This window comes from Pelmatolapia mariae, linkage group LG16_19 (assembly GCF_036321145.2).
Source record: "Pelmatolapia mariae isolate MD_Pm_ZW linkage group LG16_19, Pm_UMD_F_2, whole genome shotgun sequence".
NCBI classification, from domain to species: Eukaryota; Metazoa; Chordata; class Actinopteri; order Cichliformes; family Cichlidae; genus Pelmatolapia; species Pelmatolapia mariae.
The window spans coordinates 18738354-18757494 of NC_086241.1; the positions used below are offsets into that span (position 1 = coordinate 18738354).

General features: G+C 38.3%; 2 protein-coding genes across 2 annotated transcripts; both read right to left on the reverse strand.

Annotated features, from left to right (window-relative positions):
• Positions 1 to 2923: 2923 nt before the first annotated feature.
• Positions 2924 to 7766, reverse strand: casq2 (calsequestrin 2). Its single transcript, XM_063498660.1, has 11 exons — positions 7317 to 7766; positions 5466 to 5550; positions 5207 to 5307; positions 4995 to 5106; positions 4481 to 4554; positions 4273 to 4403; positions 4124 to 4169; positions 3992 to 4046; positions 3597 to 3697; positions 3386 to 3460; positions 2924 to 3238 (listed from the first exon to the last, which is right to left on the reverse strand). Exons 1-11 carry the CDS (start codon positions 7551 to 7553, stop codon positions 3008 to 3010), a joined length of 1248 nt encoding a protein of 415 aa, XP_063354730.1. The 5' UTR covers positions 7554 to 7766; the 3' UTR covers positions 2924 to 3007.
• Positions 7767 to 9132: 1366 nt separating this feature from the next.
• LOC134646102 (potassium voltage-gated channel subfamily E member 2-like) lies at positions 9133 to 10519 on the reverse strand. Its single transcript, XM_063499805.1, has 2 exons — positions 10265 to 10519; positions 9133 to 9622 (listed from the first exon to the last, which is right to left on the reverse strand). Exons 1-2 carry the CDS (start codon positions 10292 to 10294, stop codon positions 9290 to 9292), a joined length of 363 nt encoding a protein of 120 aa, XP_063355875.1. The 5' UTR covers positions 10295 to 10519; the 3' UTR covers positions 9133 to 9289.
• Between the last annotated feature and the right edge of the window lie 8622 nt (positions 10520 to 19141).

Consider the following 19141-nt stretch of genomic DNA (forward strand, 5'->3'; position numbering starts at 1 on the left):
CTACAGACTTTTTATACCAAAATCATGTATCACTTGAATGATTTTTTTTATCATTTCAAACATTTTTTTACCCTATCTGTCTGCGCTGTACTTGTTACCATAATTGGACTGTAGATAGACGTGTTCGTAATTGTCAGATCATTCAAAGAGGTCTCATGTACTAAAAAAAAGCAGAGGAAGAAGACTGCCAAAATCATAAATAAATGGATTTGTTAAACATAGTAATTAATATTAAAAAAAATGAAAATAGGCCTTCATTTATAAAAAGGTGTCATAAATTAGAATTTCTGTACTTAGCTGATGAGACACAGCTAGGTTTGTTGTGTCCTGGCATTGATCAATCAGTCGGATGGGCCATGTATTTGAAGTGAAGCAGAAATTATAAAAAGAATTAAAGCAGACAAATATAGAAACCTGACTGTCCTGCTGTGGGAGCGATGGAGCCTGTCCCAGCTCCAATACCTAAATAAAGAAACTAATATCCATTAAAAAAAATTTTTTTGCCACTTATCCAATTCAGAGTTGTTCAGATGGCTACACCAGAATACTGTTAGGATATTATGTATTTTTTAAGCCTTTTGTATTCATAAGGCTTGTGATTTCACCAAAATAATATGTATTTAATAAAAGTAAAAGTTAATATGACACACAAAAGTAAATAAATTGGAAAGCTGTTATCATTCATAATTCATTAAAAAAAATCAATTTATTTTAAATATTTTCATGCATTTAAAGATGTATTTATTTTTGATTTTGCCAGTTGCAATCTTCAATAAACGCTACTTACACTACAACTACATACAGACAGTTTAGTCCGTAATTAGCAAAGGAACTTATCTTAATGCTTGTTATGTATGTGTAAGTGTGTGCAGTGTGCGCTGATCCGATGTGTAAACCAGCAGAATATTATTTGGACAGGTTATGGAAATCACATTTCAAGTTAAAATTTTACCCACTGCTGTATTATTTCAGAACATATGGCCCTGATTTTCATCTCGATTTGGTTTATTATTATGGCTCCATGTAATGTAAATCTTGTTGGCCAGTGTCCTATAATCAGCCACGAGATTAACGCAACACACAACCGAACGGATTACCTAAAATCAGATTTCTGAAGCAATTTGAAAAGATTAAGTACTTTATGTACAAAATGAATCGCTCACTCCAAAATTCATATTGCATTATTTCATGCTGCAAGCATTCAAGAATTAAAAAACAAAAAAACAATAGTAATAACTTATTGTGAACAACTAAACTCAGTATCAGTATTTGTGCTGCCAGTATTGGACATCAGGGTGTCTCACTACTGCCACCTGCCTACAACTACTGGAACACTGTTCTAGGCATCAGCTGTTAATGAGTGAGGATATTTGATGTGTATTTTTTAAACTTTTTCTACTTATAAGGCTTGATGTGTTGTAAATTTATATTTACAAGAGTGTTACTGTGCTTACAGAGGGTGTAGTTTTGTTTTGGACTCGTTAGGAGTGTTGGTGGTTGTAAATACCTTCTCTTGTACGACTACACACGTGCCTCGGTTTGACATATTTAGGATGTGCTCAGCATACATGTGCGGTTTTTCAAGTTTGTGTGTTTCAGCATATGTGTGTGAGAAAGAAACTGAGTAAAACAGAAAAGAAGAAAACACAAAGATCGCTTTCCCAGATGTCCAAATGTGATGCAGCTGACAGGTCGTGAGTTGCCCCCGTCTCCTTTTATACAGCATAACATTGAACATTAATGCAGCGGTGTCAAAGTCACATTTGTACAAAAATAAAATAAAATAAAAATGAAGAAATAAATATTTGTACTGATGTTTTCAGGGAATTTGATTGCTGTTCTACTTCCATGTTGTGATGATTAATAAGTGCAGTGGAGAAGTTTTAAAAGATTTAACTACATTTACAGTTACTTAGTTATGGCTGCTACTAGAAGGGACATTTGTGGCTCCTTTATGTGGCATCTAAGGCTTACAGTTACTTTGATTTCATATTATATTAATTATGCAGCAAGATGTGTATATGTGTGTATTTTTTTTTGTAATATTCTTTGTGTAAAAAATGCTTAAATTTATTAGACCACCACCCAGTTAAGGTTAATACCACAGCTGTCCTAAATTAACAGTGTTGGTAATTACCAAATCATATTTTAAGGTTTCTGTAATGGTTAATCCACCAGAGTCTGCAAGCTTCATACTTGAAATGCTAAAATACAATTGTTCTTGTACTGCTTTACATAAAAGCAGAAAACCATAAAGCACCTTATTATTTTTGATTCAGATGTCAAATTACAGTTACTTACTTTCCAGTTACTTACAGTTACTTTACTTTCCTAAAATGTGTTTTACTGGGTTGAATGGCGTATTCGATTAAATTCTTCTAGGAGACGTTTACCAGCTCAAATTTGGCTATAAAAACTTTATTATTAGTTATGATCAGTTATCTGCCTAATATTTTTTTTTTGAGATTTCCAAAATATTTCTTCTTTTATGACAGTTGGTCTAACAGACTTGTTAACCATACATATTTACATACAATAGTAGCACTTATTATATGTGAATAAGCAAATTTCATGTAATTTGCTTTCATGTAAAGTGTATTTTTGGCACAATTAACATAATATGTTTGCAATACAATAATTCCTTACTCATTGCTGCACATTTATGGACATCTATGGTTTGATTTCATTGCATCTGTGGGTTGGATGGATTTTTCGGTACTTATTTTACCTGTGTTTGTTTTTTAGCCTTCACCCCTTTGTTTCTTTGTCTCTTCTAAAATCTTTTCTAAGATCCTCACATAGAACCCAGACACTGGGAAAGTTATCTTCTCAGTCAAAAATGACCTTTATTGATATTATTTCTTTTTAATATTAATAGCAGGCACACATTAAGTGCAAAAATTACCTTTTTTTAAAAATTAACTTATTGTAGCATAAAGCTGATGCGCTGATATCCACATTAGACACTCTGAAGAAGAAACAGTGGATGCTCAGATAACACTGTAAATTACTCATCATCATCATTATCATCATCTTCCTCCTCGTTATCATCTTCATTATCATCTTCATCATCGTCATCTTCATCATTATCCTCATCGTCGTCGTCATCGTCGTCATCATCATCATCATCATCCTCAGTGTTAACTTTGCCAGAGAGCACATCTTCAATCCAGTCCTCCAGCTCCTCAGCTGTGGGTAGATCCTCCTCATCATCCATTTCCATCCACACACTGTCTGCCTGCTCTCACACACACACACACACACACACACACACACACACACACACACAGAGAGAGAGAGAGAGAGAGAGAGAGATCAGACAGTGCCAGTAAAAACTGAGCACAGCATGTGTCGTCGGTGTTAGTGGTGACAGCCAGGGACTTACATCAGTAACATTGACAACTCCGATCTGTGGTCTGAACAGATCCACCTTGAAGGTCTTCTCCCAGTAGGGGATCAACTGAACAGAGTCAGCAGGACAGAAAAAGAGAGAGAGCATGAGGTCTGAAAATAATCTACATTTTCAGGTTTTCCTTTTGTGTGTGTGTTTGTTTCTTTTTTTTTTTCATTATTTGTCTGCTTCTCTTTCTTCTCACCAGTGGAAAGTCATCGGGATCAATCCAGACGATGCTCAGCTCAGGTAGGTGAGTGTTGTCTCTGGCCACCTCCTTTAGGATTTCCAAAAATTCATAACCATCTAAAAAATAAAGAAAAAAGAAAATTTAAAAAAAAAAAAAAAACATCCTAAAACTTTCTGAAAAAAATCTACCTCTTTAGGCTGACGTATGATCAGTGTTTTGGGGGCACTATTTACATTTAGTTATATGTATTTATCCATTTTAAAGTCCATACCTTTTGTAATTTTCATTTTACATAAGCAATCCCTGAGGACTGAATAGTTTAGCCTTCCATATCTGCAGCAAATATGCTCAGCATCTCATGTTTACACTCAAGTAAAACAGCGGTCCATCGTTATGTAATATGCTCTCACCAGGATCCTCCTCTTCCGCAAAGGCCACAATGTGAATGCCCTCAATATCATCCTCCTGAGAGAAATAGACCAAAATATGAATTTATATAAAGCGTTTGGGAAAACTAAAATTAAAATGATTAATTTGCTCACCCAGGTCTCAAACATATCTTCTGCACGCAGCTTTCGCAGTGTTGGTCTGACGGCACAGAAAAAAAAACATTAGATGTTAAATTGAAAACATATCTTTATACTTTACTAAAGTCATAAAGTCATAAAGTACGACATTAATCTTTTTTTACCGCCTGTGTTCAGTTATAAATTCCACCAGCTCCTCCTCAGAGTGAGGTTTGCCTGGGATGGACACGGGCTCCTCCATGAAGGGCTCATAGAAGTCTACCTCATTTAACTTCAGACTCAGCTCTCTGGCCACCTACAGCAACAAAAACTGACCTGTCAGGACTACACATGCAAGTGTTTCATTGCCTTATGTGTTTGTTTGTAACTTACAGATTTCTCAAATGTAGCAAAAAACTTAATGTAGGGCTGAAACTGCTCAGCGGCTTCTTTAAAAGCTTCATAGTCTAAGGTAAAAGAGAAAGAGGAAGAAAGAACAAGTTAGTTTTTTAAACAGTTTTTTTTTTTTTCTTATTTTTTGGACGTACATCTGTTTGTCCTTTCTTTGGCCGATGGGTACTTGACATTTCCACAATGGGGAGCGGAAATAGCTGAACTTTGACCTCAGCTTATCGCTCCCACAGCTGGTCAGATGGGATGTATCTGCAAGTTTACTATACTACGCTCAGTTGTTCCACAGTGTGTGAAAGTGCGGCCAGGCAGTGGCAGCTGCGTGTGCAGTAGCGGTAAAAATGGATCTGTAAATCCATGGAGACGAGTGGGTTAAAAATCCATGTTATAATGAAGGGCACGGGCCACAGAAAGTCCTTCACAGATCCATCTAACAAGGCGGTGTGGTGTGTTCAGACTGAAAAAAAACGTGAGTTTTACAAATACACACACTCACGTTCAGACTCTTCGCTCTTGAAGTAACCAATGAGACGTATGTCTTCCTCCATCCTGTCAAAAGCTCGCAGCTCCAGAGCATTTCCTATGATTTCCACTGGTTCCTCCAACAGCTAGAATATAAACATAAAGTAAGAGGAGAGGATTGCAGGGTGTGACTGGTGGTGATTAGCGCAAGCAGCTGGGAATCAACCCTTAAGCAAGTTTACTTACATCCAACAAGAACTCGGCCAGAGTGTTAGCAGAGAGCAAACCATCAAACTCGATCACTCTATCAGCCTTAAAAACATACATGCTTCCCTCTTCCTCTAAGCCTGCGATCAGAAGAAATGATAAGATATGAGATTCATTCAAACACCTAAAGTTGTCTGACTCTTAGCAAAAATGACTGCTATCAAAGGCAGTTCTCTTCATCAAAATCTACCAATCAGACTGAGGTTAAATAAAAGACTGTACCACTACCAATACTCACCCAGTTTCTTTGCTATCTTTGCATCTTTGTGGGAGTCAACCATTCCAAACCCGATGTCCTTCTCCTCCATAACCTGAGCTACAAGCTGCAACCACACAAAAACATCACAGAGGACTAAATTGTAAGAACAGGACTGAACACATAGCACGTAAATAGGCAAGACAAAAAGAAACTTTCATTTTGGCTTCTGAGTACTGGAAACAGTAATGCAGGTTCGGTTAAAATGTTAAATGGGACTGTTTGTGAATGGGAGCTTGACAGCATGACCAAAGTTGGCAATATGACAGAGGTGTCCTAGCTGCCCACACAGAGATACGGTTACATAATCATTCAGACTGCCTTGTTCTAAATATAGCCAGGTAAGTTTATACATATAACTGGCCTGGCAATTGTGGTGTGAAATAAGGTGGATGAGCTTCACTAATACTTTGATTAACTAATAATCAAATTGGTAAAATTATAACATGGAGTTTCAAAAGAACTCTTGAGTGGATCTCCATTTTATTTATTTTACAATCCTGTTCCAAATGAAGCAGTGCATCAACATTTACAGTAAAAAAAAAAGTGAATAGAGCGCAATGTAGTTACTAATACAGGATTACTTTATTGCGTCTTTAAATGGACGTCTGCTTTTGGCAGAAAAATCTTCTTATATGAGCACTTTCATTTCACATGTCCATCCATCCATCCATTTTCTTCTACTTTTCCACTTCAGGGTTGTGAGGAGGCTGGAGTCTGTCCCAGCTGTCACGGGGTGAGAGCTGTGGTTGCCAGTCTTTCAAAGAGCTCTTTCTTCTGTCCTGACTTAAGTTCATTTCAACAACTTTCTTTACTTTTACATGCACAAGCAAAATGTGCCACTACTCAATCCTGTCTCTGGGAATTTATATTTAAATTTTCCCCTGTTATATATGAAATTACAAAGTGTCATTACTTGAATGTACTCAAGTAAAAATAGACTTATGTAAATGTATTTGCCCACGTTGGGGACAGACTTCAGAATACAACAAATTGTAGATATTGGGGGTAAATAAGCTGATATGTGGCATACTTGAGCTTCTTACCTAAAACCAGTAGGCTGTGATAAGTTATTACAAATACACTGTGCATGGTGTCATGTTTGCCTTATTGAGTAGCTACATGGCCTACCTGTTCTGACTGCACGTATGGGCTCAGGTTGCCTTTAACATTTCAAAGAGCAACATGTCCTCCACCATGTGTAACACGAGACAGGTAGAATGAACAGTTTCATACAGGATTCACAAAGACAGACGGACTAAAATCTCTTATATAGACATGTCTCCAGCTGCTTACTCAATCTAATAAATACCTTTAATACACCAAAGAAGAGAAGGTCGCTTCGCCCTTCAGATGTGTGGCTTAAAAACATTATATAAATGAGCTCTTGGACTATTTCTGCCAGCAAAGAATAATCACAAGGAGAATAAATTTCATGCATTTCTGTGGAAAGGAGGCACACACTGAATTGGCTGAAATAACCTGAAGTGACAGCACTGCATCTCATTGGACTTCTGTGCACACAACGACCTTGAGGAAGCTCATATATACGAAGATTAAAATGGAGAGCTCTGGAGTTTTATAGCTCACCAGGTCCCTCTCTGCTTATTGTAGCACTAACATAGAGTCATTTATGAGTCTGTTTGATGGGATTATGAGCGCCCTCTGTCTCACACCACTGTCACCCAACCAAATCATATGAGTTTTCCTTTCTTTGCTGCATCTCCTTGAGTGCTAACTCAACTTTCTTTAAAGTTATCTGCACTTTTCACCCTGACCTTTCAAATCTTTTTCTGCACTGCATGCATTGATTTCTTTTTCCTTATACTTTACCTCCAGCACCAACTCAGTCATCTGGTGTTGTTTTTGCAGTTCCTTGCTGTCTGCTATGGGCTCATGGTAGAACAGGCAGAGCATGCTGTGCTGCTTTAAAGTTTTCTTGTAGTTCTTGTCATTGATATCAAGAACACGGTCTTTCCCGTCATACTGTGGCAACTCCAGGCCTTTCTCAGACAGGGCCTGAGGCACAAAGTTTAGGCAGGGGAGCAAGAACAACCACAAGGAGAGCATGGTCCAGAGTTACCACACACCCCCAGAGTATGATTTAGTTTCACAGTATAAAGAAAGTGCACGGTCAGAAAGGTCACCTATAAGGCCTATGAAAGGATGAGGAAATGTAAGAAATAGAAATATTGCTGGTCCGTCAGTGGCAGTTTGCAGGCATCCCCCGGTGTCCAAAGAAATCCAAAAATTTAACGTATCCTCCGGGCCAAGAAACTCCTTTCGTCATTACTTCTTCACGCCTGCAGACACAAAGGCGAAAGAGGAGTACTGCAAGGGCTGCAAGACACTGGGGGTGGATACCATACATAGCAGCACTCCCCTTCCACTACTCATGCAGGATAGGCCCATTTTTAGGAGACCAGTTGTTTGAATGCTAAAAATAGAACAGCAAACTGAGAACAGAGGATAGCGAAGCATGACAGTCGGGGTTTAATAATGAGTTACAGTACTTGCTCACTGTGATGTCTCTTTGGAAGAGTTAGTAATGTGGGACAAGCACGCTGAGCACTAGAGATTTGAGGGTTTAGTTATTCTGAGATATTGATGAGGACCAAAAGTCCACAAGGAGCTTGGTGCTACAGTGGAAAATGTTGGTGTATTTTAATGGAATCTGGCAACAGATGCACAAAGGACAAGCAAATAAAAGAACAGTCACTGTGCTGCTGTCCAGTGTGTTGATAATATAACAAGCTTTTGCTTTGGCTGGAATGTGATTGAATTGTTATGTCTCACTGGCTTCTCATAACTAAATGTACCTCAAAAGATTTTAACACAATTTTCCACTAAACTCCATTCTTAATAACCACTGAAACCACAAAAAAGTATTAGAAACACTTCTACTTTAGTGTCTTGCATTCATGCTCCTGCCTGAAGTACTGCAGGTGCTTGTAAGATCTCGGGATAGAGGTACTGCTGCCCTCCTCAGGCCAAAATATGTACGAGCTCCTGTCAGACCTTTTCTTAGCACTTTTGGCCACAGCACAGCAGGAATGCATGTGCAGGTGTGATTACACAAAGCAGAATCTTTGAAAAATGTGCATAAATGTCAGAATGTCTTTATGTTCGCTATGCACTTTTGTTGCTTTGGAAACCTTAGACCTCTGATACTTCAATTACATTTTTTAGAGTGCTATTTATCAAGTAAAGTTCTGCCCAAAACTCACAGCCCATACTTACAACAAGGGAACACTGACTGTAAGTTGAGTTGATTAGTAAAGAAAATGAGATAATAGATGCCATCTGGACACATGCAGCAGATGGCCATTGGCAGAAAAATTGCTTTTATGTGAGTGCTGTCCAACAAATACCTCTGGAAATTTACATCACAACCATCACAATGATTAAAAATTATAAACCTTTATTCGGTGTACCTCCCCCTTTTCTTTTCCTTTCTTTCTTTCGCTCTCCGTCTCTGTCTTGTCTCTAGGTATGTTTGTGTGCATGCATATATGTGAGAGTAAAGAAACAACAGCTCAAAGTGCAAAATCTTTATATGCTTCAAAGCGCAACATCTCAAAATCTACATTTTTTTCCCTAATACATATCCAGTATTGCATTGTTATACATCTACATATAAGGTGTCCTTCAGAAGTTCATCTAACAGGTTAGCAGTAGCATATCAGGAAATAACTTTGCAAAATCTGCTGTTGTGCTCATTAGTAATGGTAACTGATTATTATTGGCTCTTTTTTTTTCTGCTGCTCTTCAGAGCAGAGATTTGCTGTGACCTCATTCTGCCCTCATTATCTAGCCTCAAAATTAGCTATGACATCGCCCTGCTGTTTTTGAGCAGTCCAGTCCTCCTTGATGTATTGGTGGTAGGGGTCATTAGAGTGCTCCCTCCTTTTAGATTTGACTGTGCTCACCAGCATGGCCACAATAATGAAGGCAAACATGCCGATCATCACGGCGAGATACCAGATCACGTCCCTGAAGTTCTCCTCAGCCAGAGTCTTGTCCAGAGAGTTGCTTGCAGCAGTCACATTGCGCCTCCAGTTATCCAGGAAGTGATTCAGTGCGTTGGTAAGGGACGTCTCAAGATGAAGGGTCAAGTTTGACCAATTAGTGTCACTCAACTAGTTGAAAGAACCACAAGACTTTTATCAAAAATTGAAAAAACATGGAAAATTTATTTTATAGCCTCATTTGTTTGCTTTAAATTCTGTAAATCCAAAATCTGCTTGACACAAACACAAAAAATAAAGGAAAACATAAAGGAAAAAAAAAAGAAAAAACAGCAAAGAAGATGTTCTTGGGTATTCTTTAATTCAATTTTCATTCAAAGTTGAACTTTCAATTCATTTGATTTGCGTCAACAGTACTTTACTGTTTTTTATCAGCATAAAATGTAAAACACTGCAAGTCTCATCAAACTAACATGATGTTAGGTTTTTTATTGTTACACTGAAATTCTTTCTTTAATTGCTTATAAAAGAAAAAGCATAGAAAACTGACATTTCTCTTGGTAACCAACTAAAACATGCACCCTTCATGTGCCCTTTTGAATACACAAAGTAACACATTTGTTATCAGGTGAGAAAATGAGTTTTCAGAGCTCAAAAACACAAAACAAGTAACAGTGCATTATTTTTCCTTTATTTATTTCATTTAATGTCACCTGAAGACAAATTTGCTCTTAAATATACAGAGATAGATTTAACAATTTAACATTACTGAGTGACAAAGACTATAAACATTTAAGCTTCTACTGTACCAACCTTTTGCCATGTTTGAGAAGGCCACATCATGGAACTGATCAGAAAATCACTTTGGAATGAAAGCAGAGAAAAACAGGGAGAGAGCACAAGGAGCGTCGCTGGTCAGAGTAACCTACGAAGTAATTAGCTCACAGAAAGCTGCTTATATTTTATTTGCTGTCTTTATCTTTCGTGTGTGTGTGTGTGTGTGTGTGTGTGTGTGTGTGTGTGTGTGTGTGTGTGTGTGTGTGTGTGTGTGTGTGTGTGTGTGTGCGATAGTGAGCCATGACCTTGAATAAGGCATATTAAAATGTTGATATTTGCTTTGGATACTTGAGACATAAGAGTGCTGATAGTGGTTAAAAGGTGAAAAATACATTTATACGTCCATTAATTCCCATATAACAAAAAGAAATAACATCATTTTATTGTTAGTGGTTTGGCCTGACTTGTTTGAAATGTAATTCCTCATTTGCCCTCATAGAGGGAGCGCAGTATAAAATTGAATGATAGCCAGTCTAAAGCAGTTTTAAACAGGCTTACCCTAGATGGCAGCAACACATAATGCAACACATTTAAGAGCCATACACATGTGTGTGTATATATATATATATATATATATATATATATATATATATATATATATATATATTTTAATGAATTACCCCTGTAAATCTGTTCTCAGATTGCAAACACTGCTTGACTCCATATTCAGCAAAAAACCAAGGAATTAAAATGAAGTCCTTGTTTAAAGTAAATTTTCCGGTAAGAAATTTTTTTTATAAGAGGTCCATTGTCTGTCTCAAGGACACTCCAGCTTTGTGTCTGTGTGTAAAAAGGATGCTTGATAACATACTTTATAATTGTTTGAAAGCCTGGTGTTTTTGCCCAACAGAGCCACATTGCTGTAAGGGATGACTCCCACTATATCTGATCATTTCCAGATCATTCATGCTTTGCATTGCAGGACCAGCAGTTGGATAGCTGCTGGGTTTCTTCCCTGTAAACACAAAACTTAAGGTATATGGAAGGTTTTGCACAAAGAGCATTAGTGCAACGAGACACACTGAAAAGAGTTGTCTCTAGCCTAAAGGAGAGAGACAACAGAAGCAGAAAAGATGAAAACAGTAAGTCTGTAACCTGATAGACATTCTGTGGAATATGTCTTGCAAAATTCCTCAATCAGTGTGCCAAAAAGAAAGAAAAGGGGGGGAAAGACTCTTAAAAAGTAAAATAGAAACTGAGCCTTATCTGCTTTGCAAATGTAGGTCCTCCTACTAATGCTCTCCTCGTGGAAAAGTTACAGGCTGGTGTCTGATGGAAATTTTCATGTGCAAATCGGATAAAAGGAGATTTTGCATAGTAAAAAAAAGAAAAAGTCCAAGTGTTTCAGGGTCTCCATGCTGACCCTGGATTTTTTCTCTGTTTCTCTTAACTCTTGGCAGTTTTCAGACACTTTTCAGGTGAATTTTTCCAGTTGGCTTAGTCTGATGAAAGCTCCTTACAACACAATATGTGGTGAAATGGACGGACAGCAGGAGACCACATGTCATGCTTTCACAATAAAAGGCAAGAGTACTACATCAGCCTCGAGAGAGTTGTTATCTCACCCACCTTATGTATGAAATGAGTGGAAAAAAATAACATACAGTTATATGAACAGTTTGATTGTTGCACTTAATGCAATCATACAGCAGATGGGCATTATATAAGTCACTCAGAGTCTGTGGTATATTACTACAATTACCTGTTGTAATGATGCTTTAGAGTACAAAGCAACTATAGACTAGTTGACAGATTAGCTTTTGACTTGCAAGGTTTAATGCAACACTAGTGAGTGTGACATTAATTGTTACCCTTAAATCCTTAATTGTAACTTATAATCTATATAATCTTACTTATGATACCATCATTCTCATGTGTTTTATGTTCATGCATTTCTAAAATTGCAGAGACACTTACCGTCACAGGCAGCAAATGCAGGTATCTTAGTTAACAAGGTTTATTTATAAACCATGTTAACTAAACGGGTTTATGAATCAAAGAGGAGTGCGGCACTTATTTATAAGGTCACAATGAAGCAGCACTAAAGAAAAACTGCTTCAATACTCTGACATGAAAGCTAAGAAAACCCCTAAAATGACCTCTGATTATATCAAACTCAATATTGCACTGACATGGGTCCTCTGGCATGGAGTGCTGAGTGCTTTCTAGAAATCCAGGGCTGTGCTGAATACATGTTTTTGGCTTCTAAAGTGAGGCAGACTGAAAAACACTGAGATAAATTAAGTACAGAGCCAAACAGACAAACTGAGATTCCCCGAATTATTAGTAAAAGGATGAGTGGAATGTACAACAACGTGATCCGAAAAAAGGGCAACACAGGCAAACTTTGAGTCAATTTTAAGTGTGACAAGATTATGAACATTAGTACAGCTCATCCTGGGTTTAAACAAGAAGCGCACAGCAGGACTATGACTGATACGACCAACGGCCATCTGACATCATCGCAAGCCTGGCTGGATTAAAAGTCAGTGGTCATGGAAGGACCGGACGGCAAAAGAAACCCCAAGGGCGAGGGTGACATATGCAAAACAGAGGGCAGTGCCACCGGACGCAGCGAACCATAGTGTGTAGCTAGGCCAGAAAGTTATATAAACTCTGAAATGCAGATTTAGAAACACAAAAAGAAAAAAAACACACAAACTACACACACACTAAAACTACATTCTGATCATTCTTCTTTGTCACAATACTTGCAGCATGACATTCAAAAAAAGCACACTCAGTTTCCTCAAAAGAGTTTGTGTCTATGTTCATGGGGTCCTGGCAGCACTTTACCATGAAGTGTTGGTTTGCAAATTCTGGGCTCACATGAGTCAGTGTTCATGGTTATATAACCATCGACAAGTACAGTCAAGACTTTGATGTCTTTTCAGTTGATCAGGTATGTAGCAGTTCAATAGATAATACCTTTCTAAGAAAGAGGGCACCTTGATGCAAATTGCAATTGTGCCTTTTAATCATGTTGACGTAGCTCGTGTTTTAACTTGCTTGACACCGAGCCGTCATGTCTTTCCACTGTGATTCACCTGACCTTGGAGCTGCAGTACTTTTCCACACATGAGCATTCTTACGTTAGCATTCCTTCTTCCTATCTCAGTGAGTTGGTGCAATTGTAATGAGATACTGCAAAAGATAGCAGTCACACTGTGTTTACATGAGGATGCAAGTGCACGTTAGGGCAGAAAAAGTAAAGGATAACATGAATATGTTCAAAACAGAGATCTCCCTGCGTTTCTGAGTCCTCATTTTGATGCTAAAAACATGATTTGATTAAATTCTGACTCAAAAGAAAGCATTCCTGCATGTGTGTGACCCATTATTTGCTCATTTGAAGCTATCTTTGAAGCATCTAGGATCCCTTCTTTTTTCTGTGCGTGACTTCTAAACGTGCACTAAGCCGAGTGCATGTGAACCGAGCAGCTCAGATGGAAAACTGTTTGTTAGGCAGCTGTATGTGTAAAAGCAAAAGACAGTAATGGATTACCAATGAAAACGTTCCACATACTGGTCATGTGGTGCACACAGTTCAGTCTGTAATGAAACCACAACTCGACAGGAAAGCTGATGCTGTAATTAATAAAGAAGTTTGGACTTCATCTGTTTGCAGTGGCTGAACGGTCCCTCTTGTAGGGGGCAGCTGCCTGACACTTACGGCTGTGAAACAATAAAGCATGAAAAACAAAATAATTAAATAACAGCCTACACTTTATTGATGAAGACATTAAAGCTGTTTAATGTGATGGATACCCAGTTTGCTAGTCTAACTAGAGATACAGTATGATAAATGTCTCTTGGGTCATGGGGTCCAGTAATTATGATGATATTATCACTTAAATTAATGCTCCACAAATTAGACAGGACTAGCCATAAAATGTAAATTATAAGTTTTAATCTGCTTTGAAAGAAAATGTTTCATGCACACATCCTGCTGCAGGCCAAAGCTTGGGATATGTTATTAACAAAAATAAAAGTTAAGATGTTTAATTTTTAACAATCAAATGACTCAGCATGATAACAGAAGGAAAAATACATTGCTTGGCCTAGCAATAATTGCTAATATGATGTCGCTTTTACTTCTATTGCAAGCAGACTTTGGTAACAGTGCTGACCATTTACAGCACGTGCCTGTACTAAAGAAATGCAACACATGGCAGGAGAGTAAAGTTCTAACCCTGGAGGGGTTTCCCAAGATAAAAAGAAGGCCTGAAATATTACACACTCTTAAATATTTCCATACACTCTCACCTATTTCCCTGAAGTTATTGCAGTGAGTTTACTGTCCCATGATAATACTAATGTAAGAAGAGTGATAAGGATTGTTCATCTCTCTATAATGACATACAGTATTGACCGGCATTGATAAGGATTTAGCTGGTTGTGTATGAACTAAGCTGCTCTACTTTTTTTTGCACATCATATCAATAACGTGCTGCTTCTCTCTGAGCAAACCCTTTATCAGCAGCTGTGTTGTTGAGGTGTAACTCATCAAGAATGTTGTTGTCAGGGGTCAATTTGACCCGGAAAGATAGGAAAAGACCTCGCTGGCTTCAGTGATTCACAGTTATTGTGCTGGGCCCTAGACACTAGTCTCCCAGCTGTTATTTCTAAAAGAGGTAAATATTTCCTTTTGCCATTGAAGCCCTATTCCATGGATTAATGCAGAATCCCAGGCATGCCGCCATAGTTTAGTCGGTGCGGTGCATTTGGAACGTCAGGAATGCATTGACTATGTGTTTGCCGTATATTTGAAAGGTCACAGCACATTGCATACATGGCTGCTTCCGTTATCACCTCAATAAGAAAGAACAACAGAGACGTTTTTGATGTTTCAAAGTGTCTGGATAGCAACGTGACCTAAAAGGGCGCACGATACAACTTACAACTTCGGATACAACTTGCAGCTATCTCATTAGCTCAGCTCACTGTAACATGTTCATTTCACACTCAAAATAGTATTAATAACAAATATTTAAAGCTTCCGTTATATACTTGTATACTTTAGAAAATGTTTAAATAACACATAAATAAAATTTGATCTTAAATGTCAGCAGACAACGACCATTAATTGTCCTACAAAGCTGAGAGCCCTGAAAGTTTCTGCACTGGACAACATCATGTGAACTGATTGACATTGAAATTGGTCAGTTGGGTTTTACTATTAAAGCACAGGAGTCACTAAATGGCTGACTGAATGTCTTCAGGTTAAGTTAGCTTATTGTACCATCTTGTGAAGTCAGATATTAAAAAAAAAAAAAAAAAGAATGCCGCTGGGTTGCCTTTCCTGGAACATACTTGGAGGTTACTGGAATAAAAAACCGCTTCCATCAGATTTGCCTTTCCCAACAGAAGTGGCACATCTCACTGACAGTGCAACCTCTGCACATAACTTATACTAATACTATATTAACTAAAAGAAACTGTATTAACTTATGATTAATTTATTTTAGCAGTACTCATTTATATTTTGACAGGTAGGATCATAATTTTTACGTACCAGCTCCCAGTGACGCAGTAATAGTTTTGAATAGATTTGAATGTAATAAAGAAAAGGGTTATCGACCACCCACAATTCTCTGCCACTTATCTCTGTCAAACTCAGCTGTTTCATGAATAATTCTGTCGTCTTTGCCTCCCTGATGTCAGAGCAGAGATAAAGGCATTGTGAAACATGAGCCCTATAAACTCAGCTTGCAGAGCTGTTGCATCTAAACTGAACAAGATGCAACATCCACATGCCCCTGGATTCAGCTACTGACTTAGAGCGAGGATCAGACGAAGACAAAAGTGCCACCAGAACTTGTTCATTCCAAGAAAATCGTAAAAAAAATAAATAAATAAATAAAAGAATAGTACTACATATAAAGACTAATGCTGTCACAGGCCTACCTCACCATCAGCAAATGTGAACCTCAGCAGATTTAGACACCATGTTATCTAAACTAAGCAGCGACATCCAGTGCAGAAAAATGTCACTAACAGAGGTTAAAAAACTGCATTGAAAGTGAAGTCAATCCTCGCTGACCACATGTTAAAAGTTTAACATGAACTGATAAACACGTTTAAAACACAGTTTTGGTGTCTACAGTTTAATTACTTGTTCCTGATAACTGTACAGTGGTGTGTATATAACACATTTTTACTTTTATTGTTTTGCAGGGGTTACGGGGGGTATGGCCTGCACAACCTTCTTTACTTACATGTGGATAGGAGATAGCAGCCGCTTTAGAGGGCCTTTCAAAGCACCAAAACTAGTGAAAGAAGTCTGTGCTCCAGTTTAGGTAGGTACAAGTCTAGGGTTTGTATAATACTTTGTTAATGTTATCTCATAATGTAGTCCAGCTTCTGGTTCTAAAGGGCTCCAATGAACATAGATGGAAATTGCTTAGAAGTGGGACACAGAGCAGCAGGTGGGAATATATTATTTAGATGCCAATAGCAAAGGCATCAAAAACATCTAAAGCTGATCCTTTAAAGACATTTAGAACTTGTCGAATGCCCCCTAGAAGCTGCACTTTGTTACCAAAACTATTTGCTCGTCTACCTTCAAATGTATATGAAACTTGCGAGACTGGTGAATGCAGGCCAATCAAGTTCTTCCACCCCAAATTTGCTCATTCATGTCTTTATGTGACCTGCTTTGTGCACTAGTACATAGTCACGTAGGAGGGCCATCTCCAAATTGTCCCCACAAAGTTAAGAGCATGTCTTGTATGCTGAAGCACTAAGAGATCTTTTCTCTTGAACTAAGGGGCCGAGCACAATGCAGTCAGACAAGTATCGTTCTCCTGCCAACTGCCAGATCTCGACTCGTGCAACAGATTTCCAGGCAGAGAACTGTGATTCATCGCTTCAGAGGACATGTTTCCTCTGCTTCAGACTCCAGTGGTAGCGTGCTTTACACCACTGCTGTCAGGATCCTGGATCTCCTGACCCAGTGTTTTGAGTTTCTTGTGTCTCAGGGTTTTTGTATTATGATGTATGTTCTTAGTTCTCTTTGTTGCCCCAGTTTATTCTATAGTCTAGTGTCTTAGTTTGGGTTTCTTGTATTCTGTTTAGTTTTCTGAGTATTTAGTAGCTGCCCTCTGTGCCTCCTTTTTGTTGGTCTCTGTGTTTCTTAGTTGCTCTCTCTCCCCTAGTCAAGTCCGCGTCTGTGTTACATTTCCTGTTTTACTTTGAAGGTCTGTGTCCTATGTGAATGCATTGAGTTTCACTTCCCTTGGGTCTCGTTATGTCCGATTTCTCCCAGCTCCCCTTCTGTGTCTCATTCCCCTCGTTATTTCCCAGTGTAAGCCCTGTGTTTCTCTGTGTGTGTCTTGTTAGATTCTTCCCAGTTTAGGTTTTGTAGAGTTTTCTGTTCAGCAATAAAAGCTGCCGTTTTGAGTTCAGTCCTGTTTCCAGTGAGTTTGCGTTTGGGTCCAATTCCTGCCTGCACACAGCCGGATCATGACAACTGCATCCAGAGCTGTCCATTGTGCTTGATGATGCAAGGCTCTGGATTTAGCTGCTGAGCGATGGAAACCCATAAAGCTCTCTACGCACTGTTACAATAATCTGGAGGCCACATGAAGTTTGGAGATCTCTAGCACTTCCACTTTGGTGTAATACCACTAACAGTTAACTGTTGAATATTTTGCAGTGAGGAAATTTCATGACTGTACTTGTTGCACAGTTGGCATCCTATCATGGTGCCATGCTGGAATCGACTGTGCTCCTGAGAGCGACCTAAATGTATGTAGAAGCAGTCTGTATGCCTAGGTGCTTGAATTTACACACCTGTGGCCGTGGAAGTGATTGGAAGACCTGAATATAGTGATTTGGATGGGTGAGTGAATACAGTTGGCAATATAGTGTGAATTTTAGCCACCAGCCAGGGGGCATTTGCTAGAAACTCAGGCTTGTAAAGACTTACATACCTTAATTCAACTAAAGCATGAAGCAGGTGGAGGTTTAATGCAGGGGATTACCTGTGCTTGAACAAAGGAGTGACTTCATGGCATTTTTTTGTTTGTTTCTTTGTTTTATTTTGTTGCACAGATGGCAATCTATCACGCCATCCATTTTGTTTTAGTTTTGTCTTGTGAGCTCTGACACAAAAAGATATATCATCTAATGTTATATAATCACAGGTGTTCCATTTATATCAGTATTGTTGCATACAATATTGTGCAAAAAATCAAGAGTCACACCTCATTTTATAATATTTTGCAAGGAAAATCAGAAATTGGTGCAGCAATTTATCGAAACATGTAAATTCAGTTTTACAACCACAATTTCTTATGACTGCCATTCTCTTTCTCTTTTAGGCAAGCTTTATTGTCATTTCTTAGAGCAGTCTTCAGGAATAATTCTCCTGGTTTTATGAGGAACAATCAAAGCTCTTCTTTGGATGTTGGCTGCCTTTTGTTCTGTTCTCTGTCGAGACGATCCCACACAGCCTCAGTAAAGTTGAGGTACAGGCTCTGGAGAGCATAATCAATGACTGATAGTGCTGCATTGTGTGTTTTTCTGTCTAGGTGTGTTTTTAATGCATTCACAGTGAGTTTGGGATCGATGTCATGTTCAAAAATGAAACCGCTGCCAATCACAATTTTCCCCGATGGTATCATGTGGTTGATTAAAATTTTACAATACATTTCCCTATTTATTGTTCCATCAATTTTGACAAGTTCCCCAACACCACTGGTTGAAATAATGAAAAAAACAATGACAGAGCCATGTTTTACAGATGGCTGTACATCTCTTCCTCCATACATATTGAAGTTATTTATTAACAGGATTTTTTTCCTGTTTCTTAAGGAAATGACTTTTAGATACTGCTCACCAGTTGCTGCA

What these genes read in the sequence shown, in the direction of transcription:
- casq2 (XM_063498660.1), bottom strand. Translation starts at nt 7,553, where the DNA reads ATGCTCTCCTTGTGGTTGTTCTTGCTCCCCTGCCTAAACTTTGTGCCT. An exon ending in ATCCCGATGACTTTCCACTG is followed by an intron (nt 3,461 to 3,596) that starts GTGAGAAGAAAG and finishes GACTCTGTTCAG; the next exon opens with TTGATCCCCTACTGGGAGAA. An exon ending in GAGTTGTCAATGTTACTGAT is followed by an intron (nt 3,239 to 3,385) that starts GTAAGTCCCTGG and finishes GTGTGAGAGCAG; the next exon opens with GCAGACAGTGTGTGGATGGA.
- LOC134646102 (XM_063499805.1), bottom strand. Translation starts at nt 10,294, where the DNA reads ATGATGTGGCCTTCTCAAACATGGCAAAAG. An exon ending in CTTCTCAAACATGGCAAAAG is followed by an intron (nt 9,623 to 10,264) that starts GTTGGTACAGTA and finishes TCTTTCAACTAG; the next exon opens with TTGAGTGACACTAATTGGTC.